Source organism: Leishmania braziliensis, chromosome 36 (genome assembly GCF_000002845.2).
Source record: "Leishmania braziliensis MHOM/BR/75/M2904 complete genome, chromosome 36".
NCBI classification, from domain to species: Eukaryota; Euglenozoa; class Kinetoplastea; order Trypanosomatida; family Trypanosomatidae; genus Leishmania; species Leishmania braziliensis.
Window position 1 is genome coordinate 1,940,659 of NC_009327.2, and position 22,250 is coordinate 1,962,908.

A 22,250-nucleotide genomic window follows, 5' to 3' on the forward strand; every position below is an offset into this window, starting at 1 on the left:
TATCCTGCGTTGACGTGTGGCTGGTTTTCTCTCACCGTCCACTAACTGCATTCACTGCCATCCCACAACGATTGACCACTCATTGCAGCTGCCACGCACCCGAGTGCCTCCTCCTCCTGCCCAGCAGGGACCGCTGCGTTCCCAACAGACTTCTCCTCCACTGCCTCGATTAGGGTCACGGTCAAGTAAGATGGCCAACGTTCTCCTCCCTCTGCACGTGAGAGCACTATCTTGCCGCGCACGCACAGCACCTCCCGCGCTAGCATCCACTACATCATGCCGATCGACTTGATGCCACGGTTGTTGCACGGGATCGCAATGTCCACAAAGTCCAGCGGCGCATCCGTGTCGCACAGCGCAATCACAGGGATGTTCACCAGCGACGCCTCGCGGATCGCCTGGTGGTCCGTGCGCGGGTCCGTCACCACAAGCACGCGCGGCTGCATGAACTTCTTCTGGATCTGGTTCGTGAACGTCCCGGGGATGAAGCGGCCGCCGTGGAAGCTCGTGCCCACGTGCTGCGAGAACTTGTAGATGGCGCGCGTGCCGTACAGGCGCGACGAGCACACGCACACGTCCTTCGGGTTCTCCACAGCAGCGATCACGCGTGCAGCCAGAATCAGCTTCTCCCACAGCATGTGCACGTCGATGATGTGGCTGCCTTCAGCCGTGCGCCCGTAGATGTACTTCTTCATCGCACTGCTCTGGTTGCGCGTGCCGATGTGGCAACGCATCGCCAGCAGCTTCTGCGCGTCGCTCTCCTTCATCCGGAGAACCTTCGAGCCAGACTCCACAGCGGTCATGGTGGCAGGTTGAGAGGAGGGTAGAGAGATGGGAAATTGAATAACGCAAAGGGAGTGAACACACTAGCGGAACATAATCAAGGGAGTCGATACACGTGTTGGTGTTGGCATGTACAGCTCAACATGTGCGATAGAAGAAGAAATAAATATGAGGAATTGGGAGACAAGGAGAAGTGAGAAGAGCCGCGGATTCACAATGCAGATAAAGGGAAAATTTCCCAATCAGTAATCACCGTTGAGGGTTGTGGAATGCGCGCAGGTCGAGAGAAGCGGACGACAATGACAGCCAAGGCAACACAAAGAATAGCGCCGCCGAAGGCAGAGATGGAGAGAGCGATCGATGAATTCATCAAGAGGCACAGCAAACGTGGATCCTCCCTTCTCCTGACGCGATAATCGACGAGGAATCGGTGGGTGGGGAGAGGTTCACCAAACGTAGTAAGGGGGGAGGGGGTTGAGGAAGAGACGGCCGTCCGCTTTCTCCTTTCAACACGCCTTTGTTGTAGTGCAGACACGCAAGCAGAACAGAGCACCTTCACCCTGCGTCTTTTTGTGTTGGACTCTTCTGGTCACAATCCACCTTTGCTAGTGTGTGTGTGGGTGGGTGCGGTACACAGCGTCGCCTATCGCTGCAAATAAGTGCAATATGAGCTGTACGTCGGACGACGATTGAAAGAAGAGACGCAAGACTTCGGTGTACAGAGCAGTAGAAAGAGTCTGTGGCTTGGCCTTGTATTGTACATTGGTGAAGGAAGCAGACACGCGAACACAGACCAGATCAAAATGGAAAACAAATGAAACACAGAGCACATATTTCCTAAAGACATACACAAAAAAAGGGGCATCTACGGTGCGAGAGACTTTACCACCAAGTGCCGACAGAGCTCACCGATGTCAGAGCAAATACACATAGAGAGATGACGACATAAGGCCAGATAGGCACCTAGGCTCTTCACAAGCGCAGCGAAGACTGCCTCACAGAAGAGTAGCCGACAAGTGACAGGCAAAGCTCATCAATCGATTGCACACACACACACACACACACGAACTAGGACGCAGGGATGGACTCAGCCGCAACGGTGGTATCGTTCTTCACCTTCATCTCGTAGTACTTCTGCCGTGTTTCGTCGAGTGAGCAACGCAGGCGCGCCACCTCGTACCGCAGCTCCGCCGTGCGTGTCGCTGTCATGTTGAGTTCGGATGCCTTTTGCTTCATCTGTGCATGTTTTTTCTGCAAGTCCTTCTGGTACACGCTAAGCTGTTGTGCCACCTCCGGGCCGGGCTGACGCGCCGCCATGGCACGCAGCTCCATTACTAGTCGCTGCTTTTCCTCGAGTCTCATCTCCTGCTTCATGCACTCCTCCGATTTGGTGAGCAGGTTCCGCTGCAGCAGCTTCATCTTCGACTCCAGCTCCGCCATCGACGGATAGGCGCCGCCGACGCGTCGCCAGCGGGATTCGTTCTGCGGGTTCTCGAGCTCCTCGGAGAGGGCAGCCACCTTGGCCTGCTCCAGTCGCACTTCGTTTTGCTTGGCTCGCAACCTCTCCTTTGTGGCGGACACGTCGCACCCGCGCACCTGCGCCAGCATCGACTGATGCTGAATTTCACGCAACTTAAGGTGGAGGAGGCGAAGGTCATCAAGTCGGTCGCGGTACGCCGCCTCGCCCTCGTTGACGGTCGTCTGCAGCAGGTGCAGCTGCTGGTAGAGCAGGCCAAGCTCGTCGTTGCGGCGAATCAGCTGAGCAGCGAAAGTGTCGCGCTCGCTGCTCATCTTCAGAAGCTCCCGCTGCTGTCCAGAAAGGTTCTTGTCGCACTCTTGCACCACCTTCAACAGCTGCTTGATCTCCTGTCCCACCCGCTCGCCCTCCTCCTTCGTCGCATCGAAGCTCGCCGTACTGTCATTCACAAGCTGGCGTGCCTTGAGGAGACGCTCCTTGCTGATCTTGTGCTGCGCCTTGTCGCTCTGATACTTGCGGGCCTTCAGTGCCAGTTCCTCCTTGAACTGATGCACCTGGTGATCCACCACCTTCACACGCTGTCGGTACTCGACAATCTCGTCCTGCGCGTCGACGAGGCGCCTCGATAGCTGATTCCGCTCCGCCCGCATGTGCTCGTACTTTGCCTGCTGCTGCGTGAGACGGCGCTCACTCTCGTCTAGCTTCCGCTGCAACTCTTCAACTTGCAACGACGCCATCTTTAGCTCCTCTACAGCGGTGTTGTTTTGTCCGCTCACCTGTGATACCTCGTTCACGCAGTTCTCGCGCTCTTTTGTCAAGCGTTGCAGCTTCTCTCGGAGATGGCATCCGATTTCGGTCTCCTGTGCGATGCAGGCCTCTAGCTCTGCCTGCTGATCGAGCTCGTTCTTAATAAGGGTCTGTGTGGTAGCTCGAAGAGAATCTTCCTTTACGCCCTTTTTCTCCAAGACACCGCACTCGCGTTCAATCAGCCCCAGCGCCTCCTGCAGACTCCGCTTCTCCAGCTTCACCGCAGCGATGCGCTTCCGCACCGTGTCCTCCTCATACGTCATGTGCACCTCGTCCTTACGGATGTGGTCGATCTGCTGCCTGAGGCGGTCGAACTCGCGAAAGTCGCGCTCTTCGATGCGAGTGACCCGGACGCACTCGTCACGGGTTTCGAGAATCTTCTTTGCGGTTGCAGCAATCTGCTTCTCCATCCCATGCAGTCGCTCGTTCAGCTCCGCAGTGGTGTCGACGCTGTCGTTGTAGGACTGCTTTGTGTGGTACAGCTGCTTCTCGGCTGTCTCAAGCTGCTGTTGTAGTGTTTGTCGTTTATGCTGCTGCTTTCCCAGCTCCGCCTGGTGTTTCTCTGCTTGCGTCTGGATCAAGGCAAGGCGGTCTTCCCGCTCCTGCAGCGCCTTCTCACGTGTCTTAAGCGTCACCAGAAGATCTCGACACTGATACTCGGCACGCTCGCGCGCATTGCGCTCACGGTTGTACTCTTGCCGCACCAACTCCAGGCGACTCGTCAAAAGCTTGCGCTCCTGTACAGCCGCCTCTGTCGCGGTCTTCAATGTTCCTAGAGTTGCAGTCCGCTCCGCCATCTCTTTATTGTACGTCTCCACCTGCTTTGTCATATCCTCACTCTCTGTCAGGAGTCGCTTGTTGTCCAGCTTGAGCTGCTCCAGCGTCGACGTGTGATCGGTAGATAGTGAGGTGCCATCCTGGATCAAGCTCTGCAGGGACTGAATTTCCTGCTTCAGTGTCTTCACCATCTCACGCGCGCACTGATCTTTTTCATTTGCCACGTCCACAGTGCGCCACGCCTTCTCGATCTCCTTTTTAAGCGCCTCGATGGTGCTGTGATCGCCTTGCGCGAGCTTCACAGCCGCTTGCATCTTGGCCGCGTTGGACAGCAGCTCCTGCGTCAGCTGCTGGCACTGCGTGAGAATTTCCATCTCGGAGGCGCGACTCTTCTTGAGGACACGGAATAACTTCTCGTACTCCAGACGAAAGTAGCCCAGAGACTCCTCACCCTCTAAGGCGGACATGGCCTCCATAAAGTCCCTCTCCAAGGAGGTGAAGAGGGTGTCCGAGACGGACGTCATAGGCTTGACGGGGTCCGACATGGTTTTACGAGGGAACGGCGGCGTGTTGTCTGTGCGAGGTAGCCGCGACGACGTGGAAGTGAGTGCACCCTGGACCACTTAGAAAAAGTGGGAAAGGGGGTCTCAATCGAGGTTGAGTAAAGTACACGGTTCCTCCCCCTCCTCTTGGCACTTGAGAGAGAGAGAGAGAGGGGAGGAGGCAAAGGGAAGCGACGACCAGACGTCGATAAAAGTAAGCGTCAGCTGGAGTCTGCGTCCCCCTCCGCGTGTCCTAGAAAAATGCCCGCGCGTTGCGCAAGTCCTGCGGAGTGAACCGTCTCGGTGTAGTTGAAGGCAAGCAGGACCATTGCACAGATGAAAAAAGGATGGTAGAAAGCCCAAAGATGGGAGAGGGAGGGATGCAAAAGTGACGCCAGAAATGAATGCGCATTCGCAGAATCGCCAAGGCAACCACAAGTACCATCAAATCCGACGCCAGCACAGAGGCGCGTGAGAGTAAGACGGAGCAGCAGCAGCGGATGTTTGCCGCAAAATGGGTAAGCGCAAAGACAAAAAAAGAGTCAGAGAACGAAAAAAAAATTCCGAAGTCCTCCTCCCCGTTCCCCGCGCCCTCCCGGTCGCGCCGCAACACTTACCGCCGCTGCATGTATTGCACAGGCAACGTAAAACCTTAGCGTACGTTACAATGGGGAGCCGAAGCGTCCCCTCGTGTGGACTGCAGCACACCAACAACACTACTAGCTCAACTCGCATCAAACACGACAGCAGGGGCTTCAAAGAAAAGCATGCAGAGGATGAGGAAAACAACAAGAAGAAAACAAAGTGGCATAAAACCACACGTACTGAGAGCAACGCACGAGACGATTTTAGTCAGGAATGCGGAAGGTGCAGCCGCATCTTTAGGAAGCCCACATCCCCTTCGCTAAGCGTCTTGGCTGGGTGCAACTGATTCAACGGTGTGCGCGAGCGCTCCGCTTGTGACACGTCGGATTTGATGGATTTCGCTCTGCAAGGATTCTGTCCACTGCAGCAGTTCGCCGCGGCTGACCATGCGCTTTTCGAGGTCCCCAAGCCAGTCTTTCACCTCGTGAAAAGCCCCCTCAAGCGAATCCTGGTTTCGCAGCTGCACGATAGACGCACTATGCACTTCCAGAGTCTGCTCTGCCTTACGCTGAGCTGATAACAGTGACCGAATCTGCTCTCCAAATTCCTTATCGCTTTGAATTTGCTTAGTTCGCACCACCTTTGTGTCGGCCCTCAATCGAGCCACGTCCTCTTGAATCTTGCTCATCAGCTTCGTTGCCTTCGTGTCTCGACTCTCGCCGGCAGCGTCAAAGGTGACACGTTGCACCTCTTGCTGCGCTGCCACCGCCTCTACGCGCTGTTGCACGTTCTGCTGAAAGTGCTGAAGGTCCTCTATCTGGGTGCTAGTTCTGTGTTGCAGTTCGCGCACATCCGACTGAATCTGCGTAACTGTATCCTCTATAGCGCGCAGGCGCCGACTAGTCTCGCTCTCATGCCTGTCTATCTGCTGCCGGTAGTCAATGAGCACTTCATAAACCCGGTCCTGATGCCGTTGGAGCACCTGTTGAAAGCGCTGCTGCAGCGAAGACGCGAGTGTGGAAGCGGTACTCAGTGGTGTGCAGTCCTTCTCGTCATTGGTCAATGCACAGAACATCGGAGAAGAGGACGACCCAGCGTCTTGTTTAAGGTCCTGCGGCGGTTCCAGTCGAAGCTTGTGAAGCACCTTTTCCAGCTCCTCGTAAACGGTGGCCAAATGCTCACAGTGCTTATGCCTTTCACTGAGGAGAGCAGCAATCTGAACCTCATGACGACGTACATCTCGCTGAACGCGACTGAGACGCTTCTCGCGAGAGGAGGCAACATCTGCAGCGTCCTCCTCTTCGCTACGGCTGCTGTGGAGGCAGTCAAACCCCACCTCGAATTCGCAGGTGCCGTCACCTCCTCCGCCACTGCTTGCCCCCACATCGTCGCGAAACAACGAGGACGGTGTTCCCTGTAGTCGCTGTGGTTGTGATATTCCGCCTAGAAATGAACGCCTGCTGGTATTGCGGCTATCGTTCAGCGCCGACATGATTGTGAAGTTGATCTATGGAAAGCAAAAAAAAAAAAAATTAGAAATTGAGGAGAACGTGGCGGTGGGGTCCTCCTGCAAATGTGCCCACGCGCGCACCAACAAAAGGTTAGGAACAGTCAAAGGATGGGTGAGAAATGGCGAAGGAAGGATGATGCACGGGTGTCTGGGACAGTTCTGTGACGCTCGTCGTCGCTGCAGTAGAGTGTTCGTGATAGAAGTTTAGCGAAGCTAAAGAAGCCAGCACCACTTGAGTATATCTATGTATGAATGCACCGTACCTGTAGCCTGGTTCTCGTCGTCGTATCTCCTTTGCTCTCGGTGATTAAGGTGGTCATTCGCAGGACGCAGTCCAAGATCAGAGGGGTGGCCACCACTCGGATCGTGAGACTGCTCTCTGCTTGTCGAAGACGCTTCACCGTTGCGCAGGGGCAAGATCCAAACACAAGGAGGAGGGAGGCGATCACTCCACTTTCGGGGTAGGTGCCACGGTGAGAGACGGGGAGGCGGAGACGAGGGGTGCGCAGAAACAGCCAGAGGTTGGAAAAAATAACGAGAGGGTAGAAACGGTAAGGTGGATCAATGTGGTGAAGGTGATGCTGAGATTATGAAAAGGCGCTCAGACTAAGCTGTAAGACACATTACATTCTTGCAGAGAACCCTGATGAAAAGAAAAGGAAGCAGGAGGCAGCTACCAGGGCTACGAGGGCGGCCCAGAGGCTCTCCGGTAGTACTCCGAACCACTAGTGCTGCTCCTCGAGTCTACACCGGACCTTTTGCACGTATGCTCGGTCGACGCACGCCGCTATTAGAGCCATTAGTAACCAAAACGTGATGGATGAGGCGGGGGTAAATGCCTCGTGGTTGAGCCGTGAATTACCCGTCATCGCACTCTCTTTTCTTCGAGTCGTCTCCTTTTACTTTGCGTGTATGTGTGCGCGCGCATAGACATTGTGTTGTCTTGCAACCCTTTCCTGCTCCCTTTTAACCCACCCTCCTCCCTTCACAGACGTGCTGCCCACAGTAACATACGAGACGCACCGCGACAGCAAATCCGCAAGCAGCAAAAAAAAAAAACACACACACACATACAGGAGGAGGAGGGGCAGGCATTGGGAAAGGAAAGGAAGTACAGAGGGAGGTACCGAGGGTACAGCTGCAGAAACAAAGAGAGGGAGAAGAAGTTCGTTCTCCGCTAGAGAACAGTGCTCCTCGAACAACAGAGAAGCAAAAGAGAACGCAGGACAAGAGAGAACAGCGAGAAATGAATGCATCGCATGTGTGAGGAATTCACGATTGCGAAACGAGGTATAGCTGGCTAACACTAACAGAAGCATGCGCATACTACAGCAGAGCAAAGTAAGGAAATGAACGAAAAAGGCACCAGTTGATACATCGACGCCACCCACACACGCATGCACACAAACTAGAGCCGACAGGACATCAGGTAGCGGGGGTGAAAGGGAAAGGGAGAGAAGAGGCAGAGAGAGGGAAGGAGGGAGGGAGGGAGGGGGGAGCAAAAGAAGCAGAACAACACAAGGAGTATGTGCTTCCTCAGCACACACACCGAGAGAGAGAGAGAGAGTACGGGTTCAGTTTCCCTTCCTGAGCACAAGTCCAACCTGAAGACCAGCCCGAAAAACTAGCGCTGCGACGCGTAGAAGCTTTTCGTCTCAGCTCCTCCTGCACCCCTCAACTTTCTCTTTGTTTGTTTTGTTTTTTGGTTGTTATTGCCCCTTTACCAGCGGAAGTCGTTGAAAATGTTCGTGATGTTGGCGTACGATCCATTCCACTCGCTCGGCGACGAGTCCGTGTTGTGCTCGGCAAACAATTTCACACCCGGCGCAGGCGGAGCCATGGCAAAGTTCTTGTCATCTGGGCGATTCGCCGGTGACCACCCTTGCGCAATGCGGGTGATTGTGTGGTGGAATGGCTCTCGACCCTCTTCAAAATCGCGCACCTTTGCCTTGACCCCTGGCGTGACGTGATCCTCATACTTAATCATGAGCGTCTCCAGCTGGCCCATCGCATTCACATAATGCACGAACTGGTCGCCGTAGCGAGACATGCTGCGGTACGATTCCGCGACGCTCTCACGATGCAGCAGCGATGCATAGTACGGGCGTTTGTACTCAAACTTGCTCACCTCCCCAATCTTGCAAGCCGGCGCGCCACCCCAGAGCTCGCCGTCGCCGATCTTGGTATCAGTCGTCACCACGCTACCAGGCATAATGTGCACCATGATGCCCGTCGTCACCCCTTTCATGATCTTGGTATTGTGGCCAATGCGGTTGAAGGAGCCAATGGAACAGCTATCGAGGTAGCAGTTCGCTTCGACAATGGTGTTTGGCATGATGCGTGTGACACCATCCATGCCGTCCCACTGCTGGTACGGGTTAAGCAGCTCGTGACGCTGGTACGCCAGCAGATCTGTCGGTGCATCGCTCATGATGCATGTGTTCTCTAAGATCTGCACACCTTCTGCAATGTAGACGCAGTTCGTATCCGCTCGAATCGTTACACCCTCCATGATACAGGCACCAAGACCGACCACTACCTGGCCAACCAGCGACGCCGTCTGCCCCACGTACTCGGCTGTCGCGTCTACGGAGGCGTGATAGTTGTTCGGCACTTTCTGATAAAAGTACAGCTGCGCACACACTCTATTCATGGAGAAGGGTTCGAGGTAGTTCTCGTAGAGAACCTGCATCAGCCGCGACCCCTTCGGTATACGACCAAAGTCTCCGTAGGCCAGCTGATGAAACGTACCGTCCATTTTGCCCATGATGCCAAACTGCATGAGGGCAAGCGGGTGACGCGGGTCCTCGGGGTCGACAAAGGTGCCAGCGCGATCGTTCAGGTTTGCCATCGTGCTACCGCCCTGCATCGCGAGCGTCTCAAGGGGGAGTGACTTGATAAAGTTGGCCCAACCAGGACCAGCGTACTGGCCTTGCTGATAACCCCACAACACATCCGGGTGAACACTGCCGATCGCTTCACTCGGCACGAGTCGGCGGAGAGTGCGGTGCAGCATGACGGCAAAGAAAGGCGATAGACGAAGGAAAAAGAAGTGCCCTTCTGAGAACAAAAAATTGGTCGATGAACGCAGCCGTACACGCCGAGAAACAGACGCGCAACTCCAAGTGCGGCGATCGTCAGTTCTTTGACCTGGTCAGCGAATGGTGCCCTAAAAAGCTGGCCCGCCCGGAAACGAGAAGTGAACGGCTGTGTGCCGACCGAAAGAGAAGATACCCACAAATTCGCACAGACATGAAACTAAAACGTCAAGAACACGAGAGAAGACCACTTCAGTATACTAGGCAGTTGTCGCCAGTACTTGAGTGAGAGAGTGAGTGGGGTGTCTCTCTCTCTCCCTCTTTGCGTCTGATTTCAAAACTTCGTTGTAGAGACCTGGAGGGAGAATGGCAATAGAAAAGAGAGACGGAAGAGGGGGAGGGGGAGGGGGGTTTGTGGCTATGGTTGAAGCTAGTACTAAAAAGGCGCTAAGACACGAGAAGAGGTCGTCACGATAAACGAAAAGCTCACGCAGAGGGAAGTAGTAGAAGGGGTGAGGACGCGGAGTCAGTGATGGACAAAGGTGAAGCTAAACCACTCAAGCTACTCGGGTGGTGATTTCTCAGTAATACTTGTTTTAGACACGCGCACCAACAAAGCATGTGAAGTTGACAGTGCCAGTGCACTACAACACATTCGTGTGTCGAAGAGGGGTGAATGAGGAAACAGAGGAGGGAAGTCGAAGGGCAATGGGATGAATGAAGTTGTGGTATGAACTTTTCGGGTTAGAGAAACATGAGGGATCGATTGATGTAGAGAGGAGGGCAATAACGCTACTCACGCCACTATGAAAGCAGCCAAAATGATCTCCATCTCTCCTTTGCCAACCCTCTTAGAGCCACCAACACGATTCGGTAAGGTTGAGCATAAGACGCACTGGGAATGACAGTTTTTTGGGGGGATCGCTGATTCCCTTCAGACATCCAGGAGATCGGCTGTGCATCACCTACACCAAAAAACATACGCAGGTACGCACGTACACGCAATGGACGCGATCAAGTCATCATCTGCTTCGTGGGTTGAAATCGCTGATTTTTTTTTTATTGGCACCCCAACTGAGAAGACGCGCACAGAGTACTGTCAACAAGACAGCGCCAGGTTGGAGAAAACAGAGAAAAAGAAGGCAAACATGTGAACACTACACTTCAGCTGAGCCGAAGGAGTGCGAAGAGTAGAAGAGCGACAGTGTGTGTGTGTGTGCACAGCGGAAGAGTGACAGCGAAGAGACACAGAATGTGACAAGGGGGGAGACAATGGCCCAGCCAGAGCAACAGTCGGTGAGAAGGAGCGCCAACACGAAAGGTGTGCTGAGTCCCTCTCTCCCTCCTAAAAACTGGGTAAGGGAGGTGGAGAGCGAAAATGAGAACGCAATGAAGTCCACAGCGACAATGGTGATGCCCCAAATGTGTTTTCACAGCCAAGGATAGTCCTCCACATTGCGAGGGAGGGGTGAAAAGCGAAATTGATGGCTCTTCCATGACCTCACACTCTACGAAGAGGGATGCACACTTGCCTGTCAGTGCAAGAGAAACGAAGACTGAGAGTTACACATACTTGAATCTACCGCAACCGCAACAACGAACACAAAAAAAAAAGCAGGACAACACACGAAGTATGCACAGCAGCAGACTTGTCAACAAAGACACGGAGGCGTGCCTGGGCAACGCGTAAGGCGGACACGCACTACGTCATCTTTGTAACGGGTACACGTGTGCTTATTGCGCAAACGGTGGCGCTAGAGAGAGAGAGCAAGGTCTTAATCCTGTTTTGATCTCGTTCTTGCCTGCACAGAAGTTTTCCTGTCCGTGCCACTAGAAGTGAGTCGAGGAGCACAAAATATAGAGATCACTTGTCTAGAGAAGTCCATGCCAGCGATGCCGTTCCGTAACCCCTTCAATGTTTATGCGGTGCGCTCCGTACACATGCGTTTGTATATATATATGTCCCTCTCGCAAGTCACAGGTTGATCTGCTGTTCCTGTTGCTTCTTCAGATCAGCCTCTATCTCCGCCGCCCTCGTGGCGAGTGCGCGCCGCCGCTCATCAAGAGAGATCTTCTTGGTTACCATAAGCGACCACAAAAAGCCGTTGTAGCGGCGACATAAATCCCCTACATCCCCCCACGGAGATGCCACGGAGTTAGTCTGGTGGGACCAGATCAAGCCACTAAACCAGCGATGCTCCACCATGGTGATGTGCATGTGCCCGTTCGTGGGGGTGCGCTCGAGCTGCAAAGTAAAGGAGGCGGGAAAGAGGCATAGCGGGATGGAATAGCTGGTGAAGGGAACGGCAAGGCGGATGTCGGTGCGCGTTTTTCCATGCAAAAAAACAACGCTGCCCTGGGGCTCGCGGCGAATCTCTTGCAGGTACGGCTCCACACGGATCGGCAACTTCTCGAGAAGGTAGACGCCATCACGCAGCTCGCTAATGCCCTGCAATATCGCCATCGAGTCCTGCAGCACCGCCTTGGGAGAGAGTTGAACCGTGGCGAACATCGGTGAACGAAGCGCTAGAATACTCATCCACACGTCGAGGCACTCACGCTCCTCTTTCGAGAGCACAGGGGAGTAAAAGGCAGATCTCCAGAAATCAAAGTAGTGCACCCGCTTTCGCAGGGTGGGCTTACTATAGTTCCAGTGCTGCTCAAACGCGGTGTCGTGAGCAAAGGCTGAGGAAAGAAAGAGAGAGGAGGTCATGGCGAAGTGCACACCAATGATGGCACTGCAGACGCGCCCCATCTTGGAGCGAAGACGTGAGCCCATGCTCTCGCGTGCGTGTAGGTTGGGGTAGCGGGAAGGGATGGTGAAAGGGGTCTCTTAAGGATCTCTGAAAAGCTAGGGAAATGAATGAGCGGCCGCAGGTAAGTAGAGTATTCGTGCCTGCCCTCGGTATAGCCAACTCTTTGTGAGTTGCTCTCTGCTCGTGAGAAGATGAGTCACACTCCCTCACCCTCAGCGTTAACGCTCGAGGTTGTGACTACCGTTTGCTTAGCAAATGTGTGTGTGGGTGTATATGGAGGAGGACTAGAGTCGGGTGAATATGTACGCCATGGGGTACTGTCATATGTGTGTAGGTTTAACGTGAGTGTATGACCGCTCACTGAAGAAGCAGGAAACAAGTGAGAAGGAAAACCAAACGCCGCGAGAAGGAACACACCGCATCACGTGAGGTAAAGGAGCATGCCAGCAAGCCCTGGCCAATGCTGTCGCCGCACGCGTCGCATAAAATCTGGTGGGTCGAGTGGAAAGGGATAGGGAGAAAAAAGGAGGATGTTTGAGAAAGCGTAGAAGGAAGCGAAAAGAGTGAAGGAAGAGCACGGGAGATCACATCTATGCCCTCAGAAAAACGCTGGGCCTCCTTTTTCTGTGAAGGTGGGGGGAGGGGTGTAAGCCTAGGTAAGGCGAGAAAGTTGCGATAACGAGGTGAGGCTCGTGGGAAGACACGGAGGCCCCTACGCCCAGCTGCAGATCGATACACACCTCTGTTTTTATATCTCAAACAAACAAATCAATCAATCACAGCGCATGCAAGGTTCTGCCCCTTTCCTGCTGCAGCGTGCATACACCGAATGGCCGTCAAATTGAACAGCGCGCTTTGCTGTGCGTGGGGATACTGACCTTTTGGTTTTTCTGCCCCTCTAACGCACTAACCCTCATTGAAGTCGTGAGAGGGTGGCGCATGGCCTTAAGACGCAAAGAAGTGCGGGTGGGGGGGGGGGAGAGTAGAGAATGCTTCAGTATGAGAAATAAAACTGCGCAAGTCCTCATCTCACAGGTAGTCACACGCCCGGCCTCTCACTTCTTCCTCGTTGCATACGCACCGAAAGTAAGGAGCCAACGTCGCTTAATCGAAATCTTACCGGTGGGGTGCGTCCTTCGCCGTGGCCAGGCGCAAATGGACCCCAACACTGTCTCCTTGGTTGCCGTTTTTTCTTTTATGGCACTGTCAGAATGAGCAAGAGCTCGCAGAATGTGCAGGAGCGGCGCTCCGTACCAGCCCTCCATGTCATCACGTCTTCAACTTACTTGCGGTGAGCAGCGCGCACCTTCTTTTTCTCATTGACATTGTACTTGTGATAAGACGAGTACGCACGTGGGTCAGCCAAGTTCTTCTTCTTCGCCTTCGGTGTTTCACCGAAGGTGGCGAGGGCGTCGTCGCCATTCTGCATGACCTGATGGGCCTTCACCTTGCTACTCGTTGTGCCACGAATGACGTGAGCCAGTTGATCTTCACGGAGCACGAGGTTGCGGTTCGTGCCACGAATGCCGCCGCGCGGCTTTGGCAGATTGTAGATGGTGCCCCGCGTGCTGATGCGCTTTCGAAAGTTGATGTAGAGCTTCTCCTCACCCTGGTCATTCACGACGTAGTTAACTCGACGCAAGGTGTCACCGGAGCCGCACTCAGGGCAGAATTGACGGGTAGTGTCAACGACGAGGGTGAAGCAGGCTGTGCAGCGCATCATCCAAAGACGTAGCTCGTGAATGTGTAGGCCATTGGTGCCCACGATTGGAACGCCGAGATGCATGAGCGTGTTCTGCATGGCGTAGTCAGACGTGACACAGGCCATGCCGGCCTCAAAGGTACGCCCGGTGCCGCGCGTTCCGTCATGGATCTCTCGGATGTTCTCCGGTGTGATCCACTCCCCCTCACCATCGTCCTTCTCCGCAACACCTGCACTGCCCTCACCATCGGTCTCCTTCGCCTCGTCGTTCCAGCTACCCCATCCCGGCATCGCACCCAAAGAGGCGCCCTGTGCAGGTGCTGGCTCGGATCTCTCCGCCTCGTCATCCAATTCGTCTTCATCCACCTCCTCTGTCATAAACTGGACCTTCTCGTGGTTTCCAGGATTCAGCTGCGGCGGACGCGGCTCGATCGGTTCGCCAAGAAATCCTCCAACCTTGCAACAGTCAAGGGCCAGCGCGCAGAGGCGAATGTCAGTGCGGGACATGGCACCAAAATCTCCAGTGCGCTCCGCACAAGCAACCACGGCGGCGATTGCCTCCAGGGTAGGGTCCAGGACCGTCACCTTGTGGGGTAGTCGTTCCAGCAGCTCGCGCGACGCACGATCCTTGATCTCCCTAATCACCTGTGGTGTCGTCACCAGCGCGTCAGCGGTGGAGACAAAGTTGTCCATGCCCTTAATGATGGCGTTAGCGTCTAAAATGAGAAGACCTTTGGAAAACGATGGAAGCTTCAGCTCCGCCGTCTCATGCTGCGGGTTCTGCAGTCGCCGCTCAGCATCGTCCTGCGATGAGTCGACAGCGTACACCGTATTTTGTGGCTTTGCCGTGAACTTGGCAGCCTCCTCCGGCTTTATACTCTTCACCAATGCTGCCCACGACATGCCGCCTCGAGTGCGATGTAAGTGGTGGTGAAGAATGGCTAGCAGCAAGTGAAGTAAACTTGTGTGTGTGTGTGTGTGTGCGGTGGCAAAAAAGAGGCTGCGTGCTGCACAGACACGGATAAGCAGAGAAACAAAAAGAGGACGAAAGACACAGTGCCTTCGTTTCTTTGATTGCGAGCTGAGCGAGAGGAACCCGCAGTGTCCCTTCACTCATGAGATGACTATTCACCCAGGGGGAAAGAACGAGAGGTGGTCAAAAGGACAAGAAATGAGAAAAAGTGAGAGTACAGAGACGATAGAGAAACCGGAGGGGAGGGGCAATGGGCACGAGGCAAGGAGGCTATGGATTACAGAACCACTGCAGACTGCGCGGGGCGAACTCTACCATGCCTCTTCCTCCAGACACACGCACACACACACAAGCGTGGCCTGTGCTCGCCTTCTCCCCGCCCACATCGCTTCACAAGGGTCCACCACTGGTGGCTTTGAAGCGTGCCTTCAGATCCAGCAGAACTCTCTGCTGCGAAGGCGTCGTCATTTTTTCTTTCCTCCTCACCCTTGTGCGACACCAAGACGTGAGAGCGGCGAACTCGAAAGGGGATTAGACCGAGAGCAAAGAGAGAGAGAGAGGCGGGGTGAAGGGGAAGGAAGACAACATCACAAACACACACTGCATGTAAAAAAGGGAAGTGAGTAATATTAACGGCAGCAGACACGTGAACGGGATGTTGGGAGAAATCAATCTGTGAGCATGAGCCCAAACACTCACCCTCCACCCTGTCTCTCTCTCTAACTCACGCGACTCATGAATCCTACCCTGCCTCACATGCATCACCGTGCCTTGCTCGGTGGCGGTTCCGCTAAGTCTTGTCAACGTCAAACTCGCGGAGACTCAGCACCATGCGGTTTGTCTTCAAGCGGCGCTCAAAGGTGAAGAGAAGCGCCAGATCGGTAGCACTGCAGGGCTGCAGCCTCTGTTGCACCAGCGAGGAGTGCAAGACAAACGGACCGTTCCGTACGAGAGAGACCACCGCACCATTGCGCTGGAGTCTGCGTGCCACTCGATACGGCAGCAGAGGCGTGGTGACAAGCAGTCGTTCCTCAGTGAGTAGCGGCATTGCGGAGAACAGCCGGTTTGCAACGGTGTCACGTGACGGCAAAGGTGGAGGACAGCACACGCACGAGCACGACACGCCGATGTCCGTCGAGAGCTGAGACTGCACCTTTGCCTGCAGCGTCGACTCGACATCCTTCGCAGCTTCTCGCACGACCTCGAGCGGAGTTCCGCGAGGAAAGCGCACGTCGTACACGCCAAAGTTGCCGAGGCTTTCATTGTTCCAGTACCGCACCATAGAGACGTCGTTGGTTGCAACGCCAATGCCCTTCATGCCATTCAGGAAGCCTATCGGCCGGAGCACATTGAGCCCGAGCAGCGCACTTGGGTCCGTGCCCATGATCGGAGCCATGCTGTGCACAAAACTGCGAGGCTCACTCTCCTCCGAGGAGACGGACACACCAGCATGCAGATAGATAAAGGCGTAGGTACGGTGCAGCGCACGCTTGAGCGCAGGTACCCAGGGTCCCTGAGTGGCGCCCGGGGCTTCCGGTATGCCTGTGCTGGTCGACGAGCTCGACTGCAGTGTTGGGAGAGAGGAGCAGATCTGGATATCTAGCTGCTGAAACGTCTCCCAGCTCAGTTGGCTCTCGAGGTCACTGGCGCTTGATACGACCACGTCATCCACCTTCAAACGGCCGCTCTTTGCTAGTGCGTGCGTCTCGGCGAAGGGGATACCGCACCGATGAAAGAGCCAGTGGTACAGAGAGGGGGCATGGGCAACGGTATTGAGCTGTGCATTAATGAACCCGCGCCGATTACGCAACAGGGTTGCCTCTGTCAGCTCCTTTTTGTGCAGCACCCCGACGCGGAAAACGCGACCTTTTGTCTGCTTCGCCACGTATTGCTTCTTGGCGACCGGGTACTGACGCACACTGGCCAGCCGCGTGAGTCCCCTGTTAAGTTTCTCAAGATGAAAACTCATCCCTTGTTGGCCAATTAGGATGAGGTTGTGTACGAGTGCGTGGCGAGCAAGAGCGGAGAGAAAGGGGGGGGGAACAAATTGCACAGTACAGGTGCCCGGTTACGCCGTACTGAGGCAACCCACAAAACCAGTTGTGGTGGATTTCCGCTGAGTACCTACGGAGCGAGAAAGAGGAAGGAGTATGAGGGGAGAGAAGCGGAGGTTTTGTCTGCAAGCGTCCCTCTTTTCACCTGCAGAGAGAGCACGTCCACACCACAGACACACCTCGCCTCAAAGAAGACTACGTCCGTTGGTCACGCTCGCACGCCAGCCCGAAATGCGCACACGTCAAGTGATGTGAAGAGTGCGTCGGTGTTTGAGGAGTGGGTGTGGGGGGGAGAGGGAGAGAGCAAATGGCCCAGGAAGCAGACAAGCACACAGAAATAAATAAAAAAATGGTGCCATAAAAATATGAAAGGACAGAGGAAATGAGAGGAAGGCAGCAAGGCCAGAAAGGGAGGGCAGGTGAAGTGCAGTTGCATGAAGCGGACATCGAGGCAGAGCATATCCATCCAATAAACGACATCACGAGACGTCGGCGTAAATGTGTGTCTCTGTGTGGAAAAATGAGATCCTAGTCCATCATTGCACGCGCCAGGACAGCATCGCTCTTTTTTCGGCGCCGCATCTACGAGCGCTCCATGCGAGAGCAAAACAAATGCGATGAGGCGGAAGCAGTTTTTTCTCTGTGTGTGCAGTGGGCATTTGATTTACGATGGACTACAGTCCTCTTTAGGCTCTTGCACACTTCCACCCCCGACCCGACAGAGTGTGTGTGTGTGTGGGGGGGGGGGGGGGAAGCGCTTCGTTCCGCTATTATAATGATTGTCAACACGTCTGCTCATTCCCATTGAAAAAGTGAAGCAAAAGTGAGTCCTTCAAGACATTCGACGCACAACCACTGAGGAAAAGAGAGACGGAACGGCAGTCGTTCTGCCTACACACCGCTCACACCTGCGTCTCTACCTTCACTGCATGCATCGATGTACACTTGCGAGAGGGCCAACAGACTACGACGCACACACGTCGCCACATCACCGAAACTCCTCCCGCTTTCACGCGTCATGCTCTGTCTCGTCCTTGCTTGCCTCTTCCAGCAGCTGCTTTGCGATAGCGGCCTGCTTCATCTTGTTGCGTTCGCCATTCACGAAGCGCAGTGCCCGACGCGGTAGGACTATACCATCGGCGAGGTGACACTGCGTCTGCAGAAGACGGTCCGCTACCATCCGCTTCACATCAGCAGCGATACCCTCAACAGACGCGGCCACAGCAATGGCCGAGAGTACATCCTGGCTTGATGGTGACAAGCACTTCGTGCCCCCCGCCTCCCACAGCTGATTCACTACCTCGCGCAGTGCGTCGGTATCACCGGCTGCCAGCGACTTGATGTTGATGACAGTTTCGATCTGGTTCGCCTGCTCCGCAATGCCCTTCTCCGCCTGTTGCTCGAGCAGCGTTGCAAATCGCTCATCCTCAGCGGCCAACAGGCTTTTCTCTTTGCACCACTCCAACATCTTGGCGAACTTGGAAAGGGGCTGCTGCGTGACAGACGGTAAGCGTTGCGCCAGCACCGTCTCCAACGCATGGAAAGCCACAGAGATGGCAACCTGAAAGCCCGCGATCTCGCTCTTCGTGAGAGGATCGCGACGTTGAGCGACGACGGGCGTCGCAGTCGTCACTCCAGTACCAGAGGCGGCAGATGATGTGGTTTCGGTTGTTGTCTGTGACAGCACCGCATCGCCGTCCCCACCAGGCACCTGCTGCTCCTGCCTCACCGTCGCCTCCCCGGCTAGTTCGTCCACATGATCGACCGAGGTGCCTTTCGTTGTAGCCTTTGGCGGCAGTGCAAACGCCGGCTCTACGACTCGCCGCGCCTTTGACAGCAGCTTGCTGATCAGCTGGCACTTGGCTGCATAGTCAAACCTTTCTGCGGAAGTCCTGGAGAGCTGATTGCCATTCTGAACGTCGTTCTGTGCGTCGGTGAGCACGTTCGTCAGCTTCTTGGCGCACACCTGAATGTCATCGACAGTTCTTGCCATCTCAATCAGTCGCTGCAGGCGACCAACCGCGTCAAGGGAAGCTAGCTTACTTAGAATTTCGCGAGGTGAGAGAAGCGATGCTGCCTCCGTGTCCATCGGAAGCGCCACCGGTGCAGGAGGCGGCGGTGGCGGTGCCACAGCCTCAGCATCGCCCTCTGCTGAGACGGTGGTCCCTGCCTCCGCTGTATTTGCGGGCAGTGTGCGAACACCCTCACTCCACCCCGACTTGCGCACACCCTCTTGTTCGCAGCGGATTAAAAACTCATGCGCCGGCGGGGTTATTGGGGTTTTGCCAAGGGCATACAAGGCAAAGAGGCGCTCGAGTGCCGTAAAAACCTCATCCTTGTAGTGCGACATGAGCTCCTCGTAGACTACTTTGGGTCGCTGGCTCACAGCCTGCAAGAATGTGTTGACAGACTTGGCGTCTCGGAACTTTTCGCTGGAGTGGTAATCGCGAATGTACTCCGCGATTGTGGCCGCGTCACCCAGCATGGAATACAGAAGGGCAAAGTTGGAGTTGGGCTTTTGATCCTTCTTCTCGCGCTTCACCACCGCTTCCCCCTCACACGGCTTGTAGGAGCCGCGCTTCCCTGAGAGAGAGCGGTGGCGCCTGAAGTTTCTCGATACAAACCCGCGTCCTTCACGCTGCCCGTCACCGCGGCTTCGCCAGCAAGCACTGCCACGACATCTGCCGCGCCCTCGGAAGGCGTCGTTACTGCCATGAGAAAATACGTGACCCCGACCGCGGCGGTCACTGCTGCCGCGACCACCGCGAAACGTGCTGCGTCCGCCGCGGTCGGCCCCCCTCGACGAGGAAGCATCCCCTGCGAGGCCGCTGATAGATGACGTGGAAGGCTCCATGAGGTTCCTGCTAGGCATTTTCGTCCTAGTCGGGAAGCACAATGATGATGCCTACGGTTCAAAATACCGACACTCCTCTTACGCAAAGTAAGCGGTGCTGCCACCGCTGACCGAGAAACAAATCGCCATGCGAGTCAGGTGGCGCAGCACCGCACAGGTGCATTGGAAACGAGAACGGGGGGACAGAGAACACGAGAAGCTGACACATGTCTGGAAGAGGGCAAAATCACTTGTACAAGTCGACATACTTTGGTCATCCTTCTCACCTGCGGGTTTTCTACTCCAGGGGATACGTTCCGAGAGCAGTGGATAATCACCCCTTCAACCGCCATCACAAGCAGCACGGTTCTTAGGGGGGTGCTAGTGCTTTTCCTCCTCTTCTTTCGTGAAGGCGTCACACACGCAGACATGCACATGAACAAGATAGCTCGATACGAGTTCAGTGTTGCGCTAAATCAAATGAGTGCTCTGGTGACTCGACTCTGGCGATGCACAAGTGACTTTTGTTCGCGTCGCCACTTTCTTTCGTTGTCCGCACTCTCCTACAGGCGAGGATTTGTTGAAACGCGCTGCCACTTAGACTCACGTGTAGGAAAGGACGCAGCTCATTAGCGCACACACAGGCACAATAATGTTGCGCAGCCACCAAGAGGAAGGATCCTGAGATGCACCACGTAACACGCAACACACACACACACACACACACAGACAGAGCCGTGGAAGAATAGTTGCCCACCAACACAGACAAGAGAGAAGAAAATAAAAATAAAAATGAAAAAAAAAAACAGGCACACACACACACCGCACGCCACGACACATGAGCAGCACGCGCTCGAGGGGAATGGATAAAAGGGTACAAGCCCGCACATATACCTACATATACATGCGCACATTGACTAGACGACTATGGGCTCTTATCATACCCTCGAAGACGCAAAGAAAGCGAGTACAAGAAGTCCCCATGAAGTACTTGTTGTCCGGAACGAGAGAAACAGAAACAAAACACACACACACGTCGGAGTGCCTAGCTGGGAGGATTCCGTACGAATTCAGTAACCCGCTAGAGTGGCTTCACTTTTACGCATGCAGCTCGCGCAGCACATGCGCCTGCCACACACCAATACCGCTATCGCACACCCTGCGTCGCACGACAACGCCAATGGCTGCCGCGTGCCCTGGGATCCGAAAGCTAGAGAAGGCTTCCACCATCGCGCAAAGAAGAGGGAAGTCAGCATTGAAAGGTCGCACTTCTCCCCTCTCCCCCGCTTGCGAGGAAACACGCGCAAAGACACTGAAGATGCTCCGTTTCCACGCAGTACTCAATATTTCGCCCGCCTATCAAGCACGGTGAGGTAGAAAAGCACAGGGTAAAGGGAGAGACAGGCGCCTCTGTGCCCCACAAATGTCAAGGCGAGCGATGTTACAGCATAGACGGCACAGACACCTTTCTCCTGTTCCACTTTGTATATGTATGTGTGCCTGCTTCCCTTCCTCTCGGCGTATTCTATGTTCTTTCGAGCGCCTCTCTACTCTGGCTTTCCTTTTGAGCTAATAGAGGTAGTGGATTCGACGGTCCGCCGCTGATCTGCGGCGTTAGAGCCTGCGACGGCACCCTCCTCCTCTCTGTGGTGAGCCCCAGCCTCGGTTTTGAGCGACACATCCCCTGCTCCTGCGGAAGCGGTACCCGTCTCTTCTTCTCCTGTGGCATTGGTGATGAGGGTGGTGCCGGGCTTGCGAATGCGGAAGCCGTACACCTTCGGCACGTATTGTTGGTTTGGGGGCGGGATCGATACGCCGCGCTCGCGTAGCTGCATGAGCAGCAGGTGCGGGAAGGTGGTACCCCAGAAGGCGCCGTCGAGGCTACGGTGGCGGTTGGAGCGAGGGTGATAGATATCCTCGCAGCGGGGGCAGAAGAGCTTCACGGAGCTCTCACGCACCACGTCGCTCTGGCCAACTGGAAGCAGCGCATGGCCCTCGCAAAAGACGCGGGGACAGCTACCAAACTCGCCTTGCACATATTTTTCTTCCATCAGCTTGAGACCACGGCCGGTAGTAATGAAGCGAGCGTGAATAAGGCCGTAGAGGATCTCTGCAGAGCTCTCGACGAGACGCTTCTGCTGCTCTGTGAGCCCATCGCTCTCCATCGACTCCACATCGAGGATAAGCTCTAATGCGTAGTGGTAAAACGGCACTATTGGGGCCAGTCCGGTCAGGTTGAAATCATCTGTGATGAACTCGCGGTCGACCATGCAGAAGAACTCGTTGCCCTTCAAGTCGCAGAACCACGTAATCCAGCTCACAAGTTCCTCATCCTCGTACTCGTACTCCATATTCTCTGGGGAGTACGCATCATCCATCTTTGAACGCGCTTTGGTGTATGTGTATCTGTGTG

The 22,250-nt window shown here is 54.9% G+C and overlaps 8 protein-coding genes across 8 annotated transcripts; all 8 read right to left on the reverse strand.

The window, feature by feature from the left end:
• Positions 1-1,851: 1,851 nt before the first annotated feature.
• LBRM_35_5270 (conserved hypothetical protein) lies at positions 1,852-4,389 on the reverse strand (the record flags this gene model as incomplete). Its single annotated transcript, XM_001569093.2, has 1 exon — positions 1,852-4,389. One exon carries the CDS (start codon positions 4,387-4,389, stop codon positions 1,852-1,854), a length of 2,538 nt encoding a protein of 845 aa, XP_001569143.2.
• Positions 4,390-5,290: 901 nt separating this feature from the next.
• LBRM_35_5280 (conserved hypothetical protein) lies at positions 5,291-6,463 on the reverse strand (the record flags this gene model as incomplete). Its single annotated transcript, XM_001569094.1, has 1 exon — positions 5,291-6,463. The coding sequence occupies one exon, from the start codon at positions 6,461-6,463 to the stop codon at positions 5,291-5,293; it is 1,173 nt and encodes a 390-aa protein (XP_001569144.1).
• A 1,738-nt stretch (positions 6,464-8,201) lies between these two features.
• On the reverse strand, positions 8,202-9,497 carry LBRM_35_5290 (conserved hypothetical protein; the record flags this gene model as incomplete). The annotated part of the gene is made up of 1 exon (XM_001569095.2): positions 8,202-9,497. The coding sequence occupies one exon, from the start codon at positions 9,495-9,497 to the stop codon at positions 8,202-8,204; it is 1,296 nt and encodes a 431-aa protein (XP_001569145.1).
• A 1,997-nt stretch (positions 9,498-11,494) lies between these two features.
• On the reverse strand, positions 11,495-12,298 carry LBRM_35_5300 (conserved hypothetical protein; the record flags this gene model as incomplete). The annotated part of the gene is made up of 1 exon (XM_001569096.1): positions 11,495-12,298. The coding sequence occupies one exon, from the start codon at positions 12,296-12,298 to the stop codon at positions 11,495-11,497; it is 804 nt and encodes a 267-aa protein (XP_001569146.1).
• A 1,259-nt stretch (positions 12,299-13,557) lies between these two features.
• On the reverse strand, positions 13,558-14,880 carry LBRM_35_5310 (conserved hypothetical protein; the record flags this gene model as incomplete). Its single annotated transcript, XM_001569097.2, has 1 exon — positions 13,558-14,880. One exon carries the CDS (start codon positions 14,878-14,880, stop codon positions 13,558-13,560), a length of 1,323 nt encoding a protein of 440 aa, XP_001569147.1.
• Positions 14,881-15,740: 860 nt separating this feature from the next.
• On the reverse strand, positions 15,741-16,919 carry LBRM_35_5320 (conserved hypothetical protein; the record flags this gene model as incomplete). The annotated part of the gene is made up of 1 exon (XM_001569098.1): positions 15,741-16,919. The coding sequence occupies one exon, from the start codon at positions 16,917-16,919 to the stop codon at positions 15,741-15,743; it is 1,179 nt and encodes a 392-aa protein (XP_001569148.1).
• A 1,094-nt stretch (positions 16,920-18,013) lies between these two features.
• On the reverse strand, positions 18,014-19,858 carry LBRM_35_5330 (conserved hypothetical protein; the record flags this gene model as incomplete). Its single annotated transcript, XM_001569099.1, has 1 exon — positions 18,014-19,858. The coding sequence occupies one exon, from the start codon at positions 19,856-19,858 to the stop codon at positions 18,014-18,016; it is 1,845 nt and encodes a 614-aa protein (XP_001569149.1).
• Positions 19,859-21,384: 1,526 nt separating this feature from the next.
• Positions 21,385-22,215, reverse strand: LBRM_35_5340 (putative protein kinase ck2 regulatory subunit; the record flags this gene model as incomplete). The annotated part of the gene is made up of 1 exon (XM_001569100.1): positions 21,385-22,215. The coding sequence occupies one exon, from the start codon at positions 22,213-22,215 to the stop codon at positions 21,385-21,387; it is 831 nt and encodes a 276-aa protein (XP_001569150.1).
• Between the last annotated feature and the right edge of the window lie 35 nt (positions 22,216-22,250).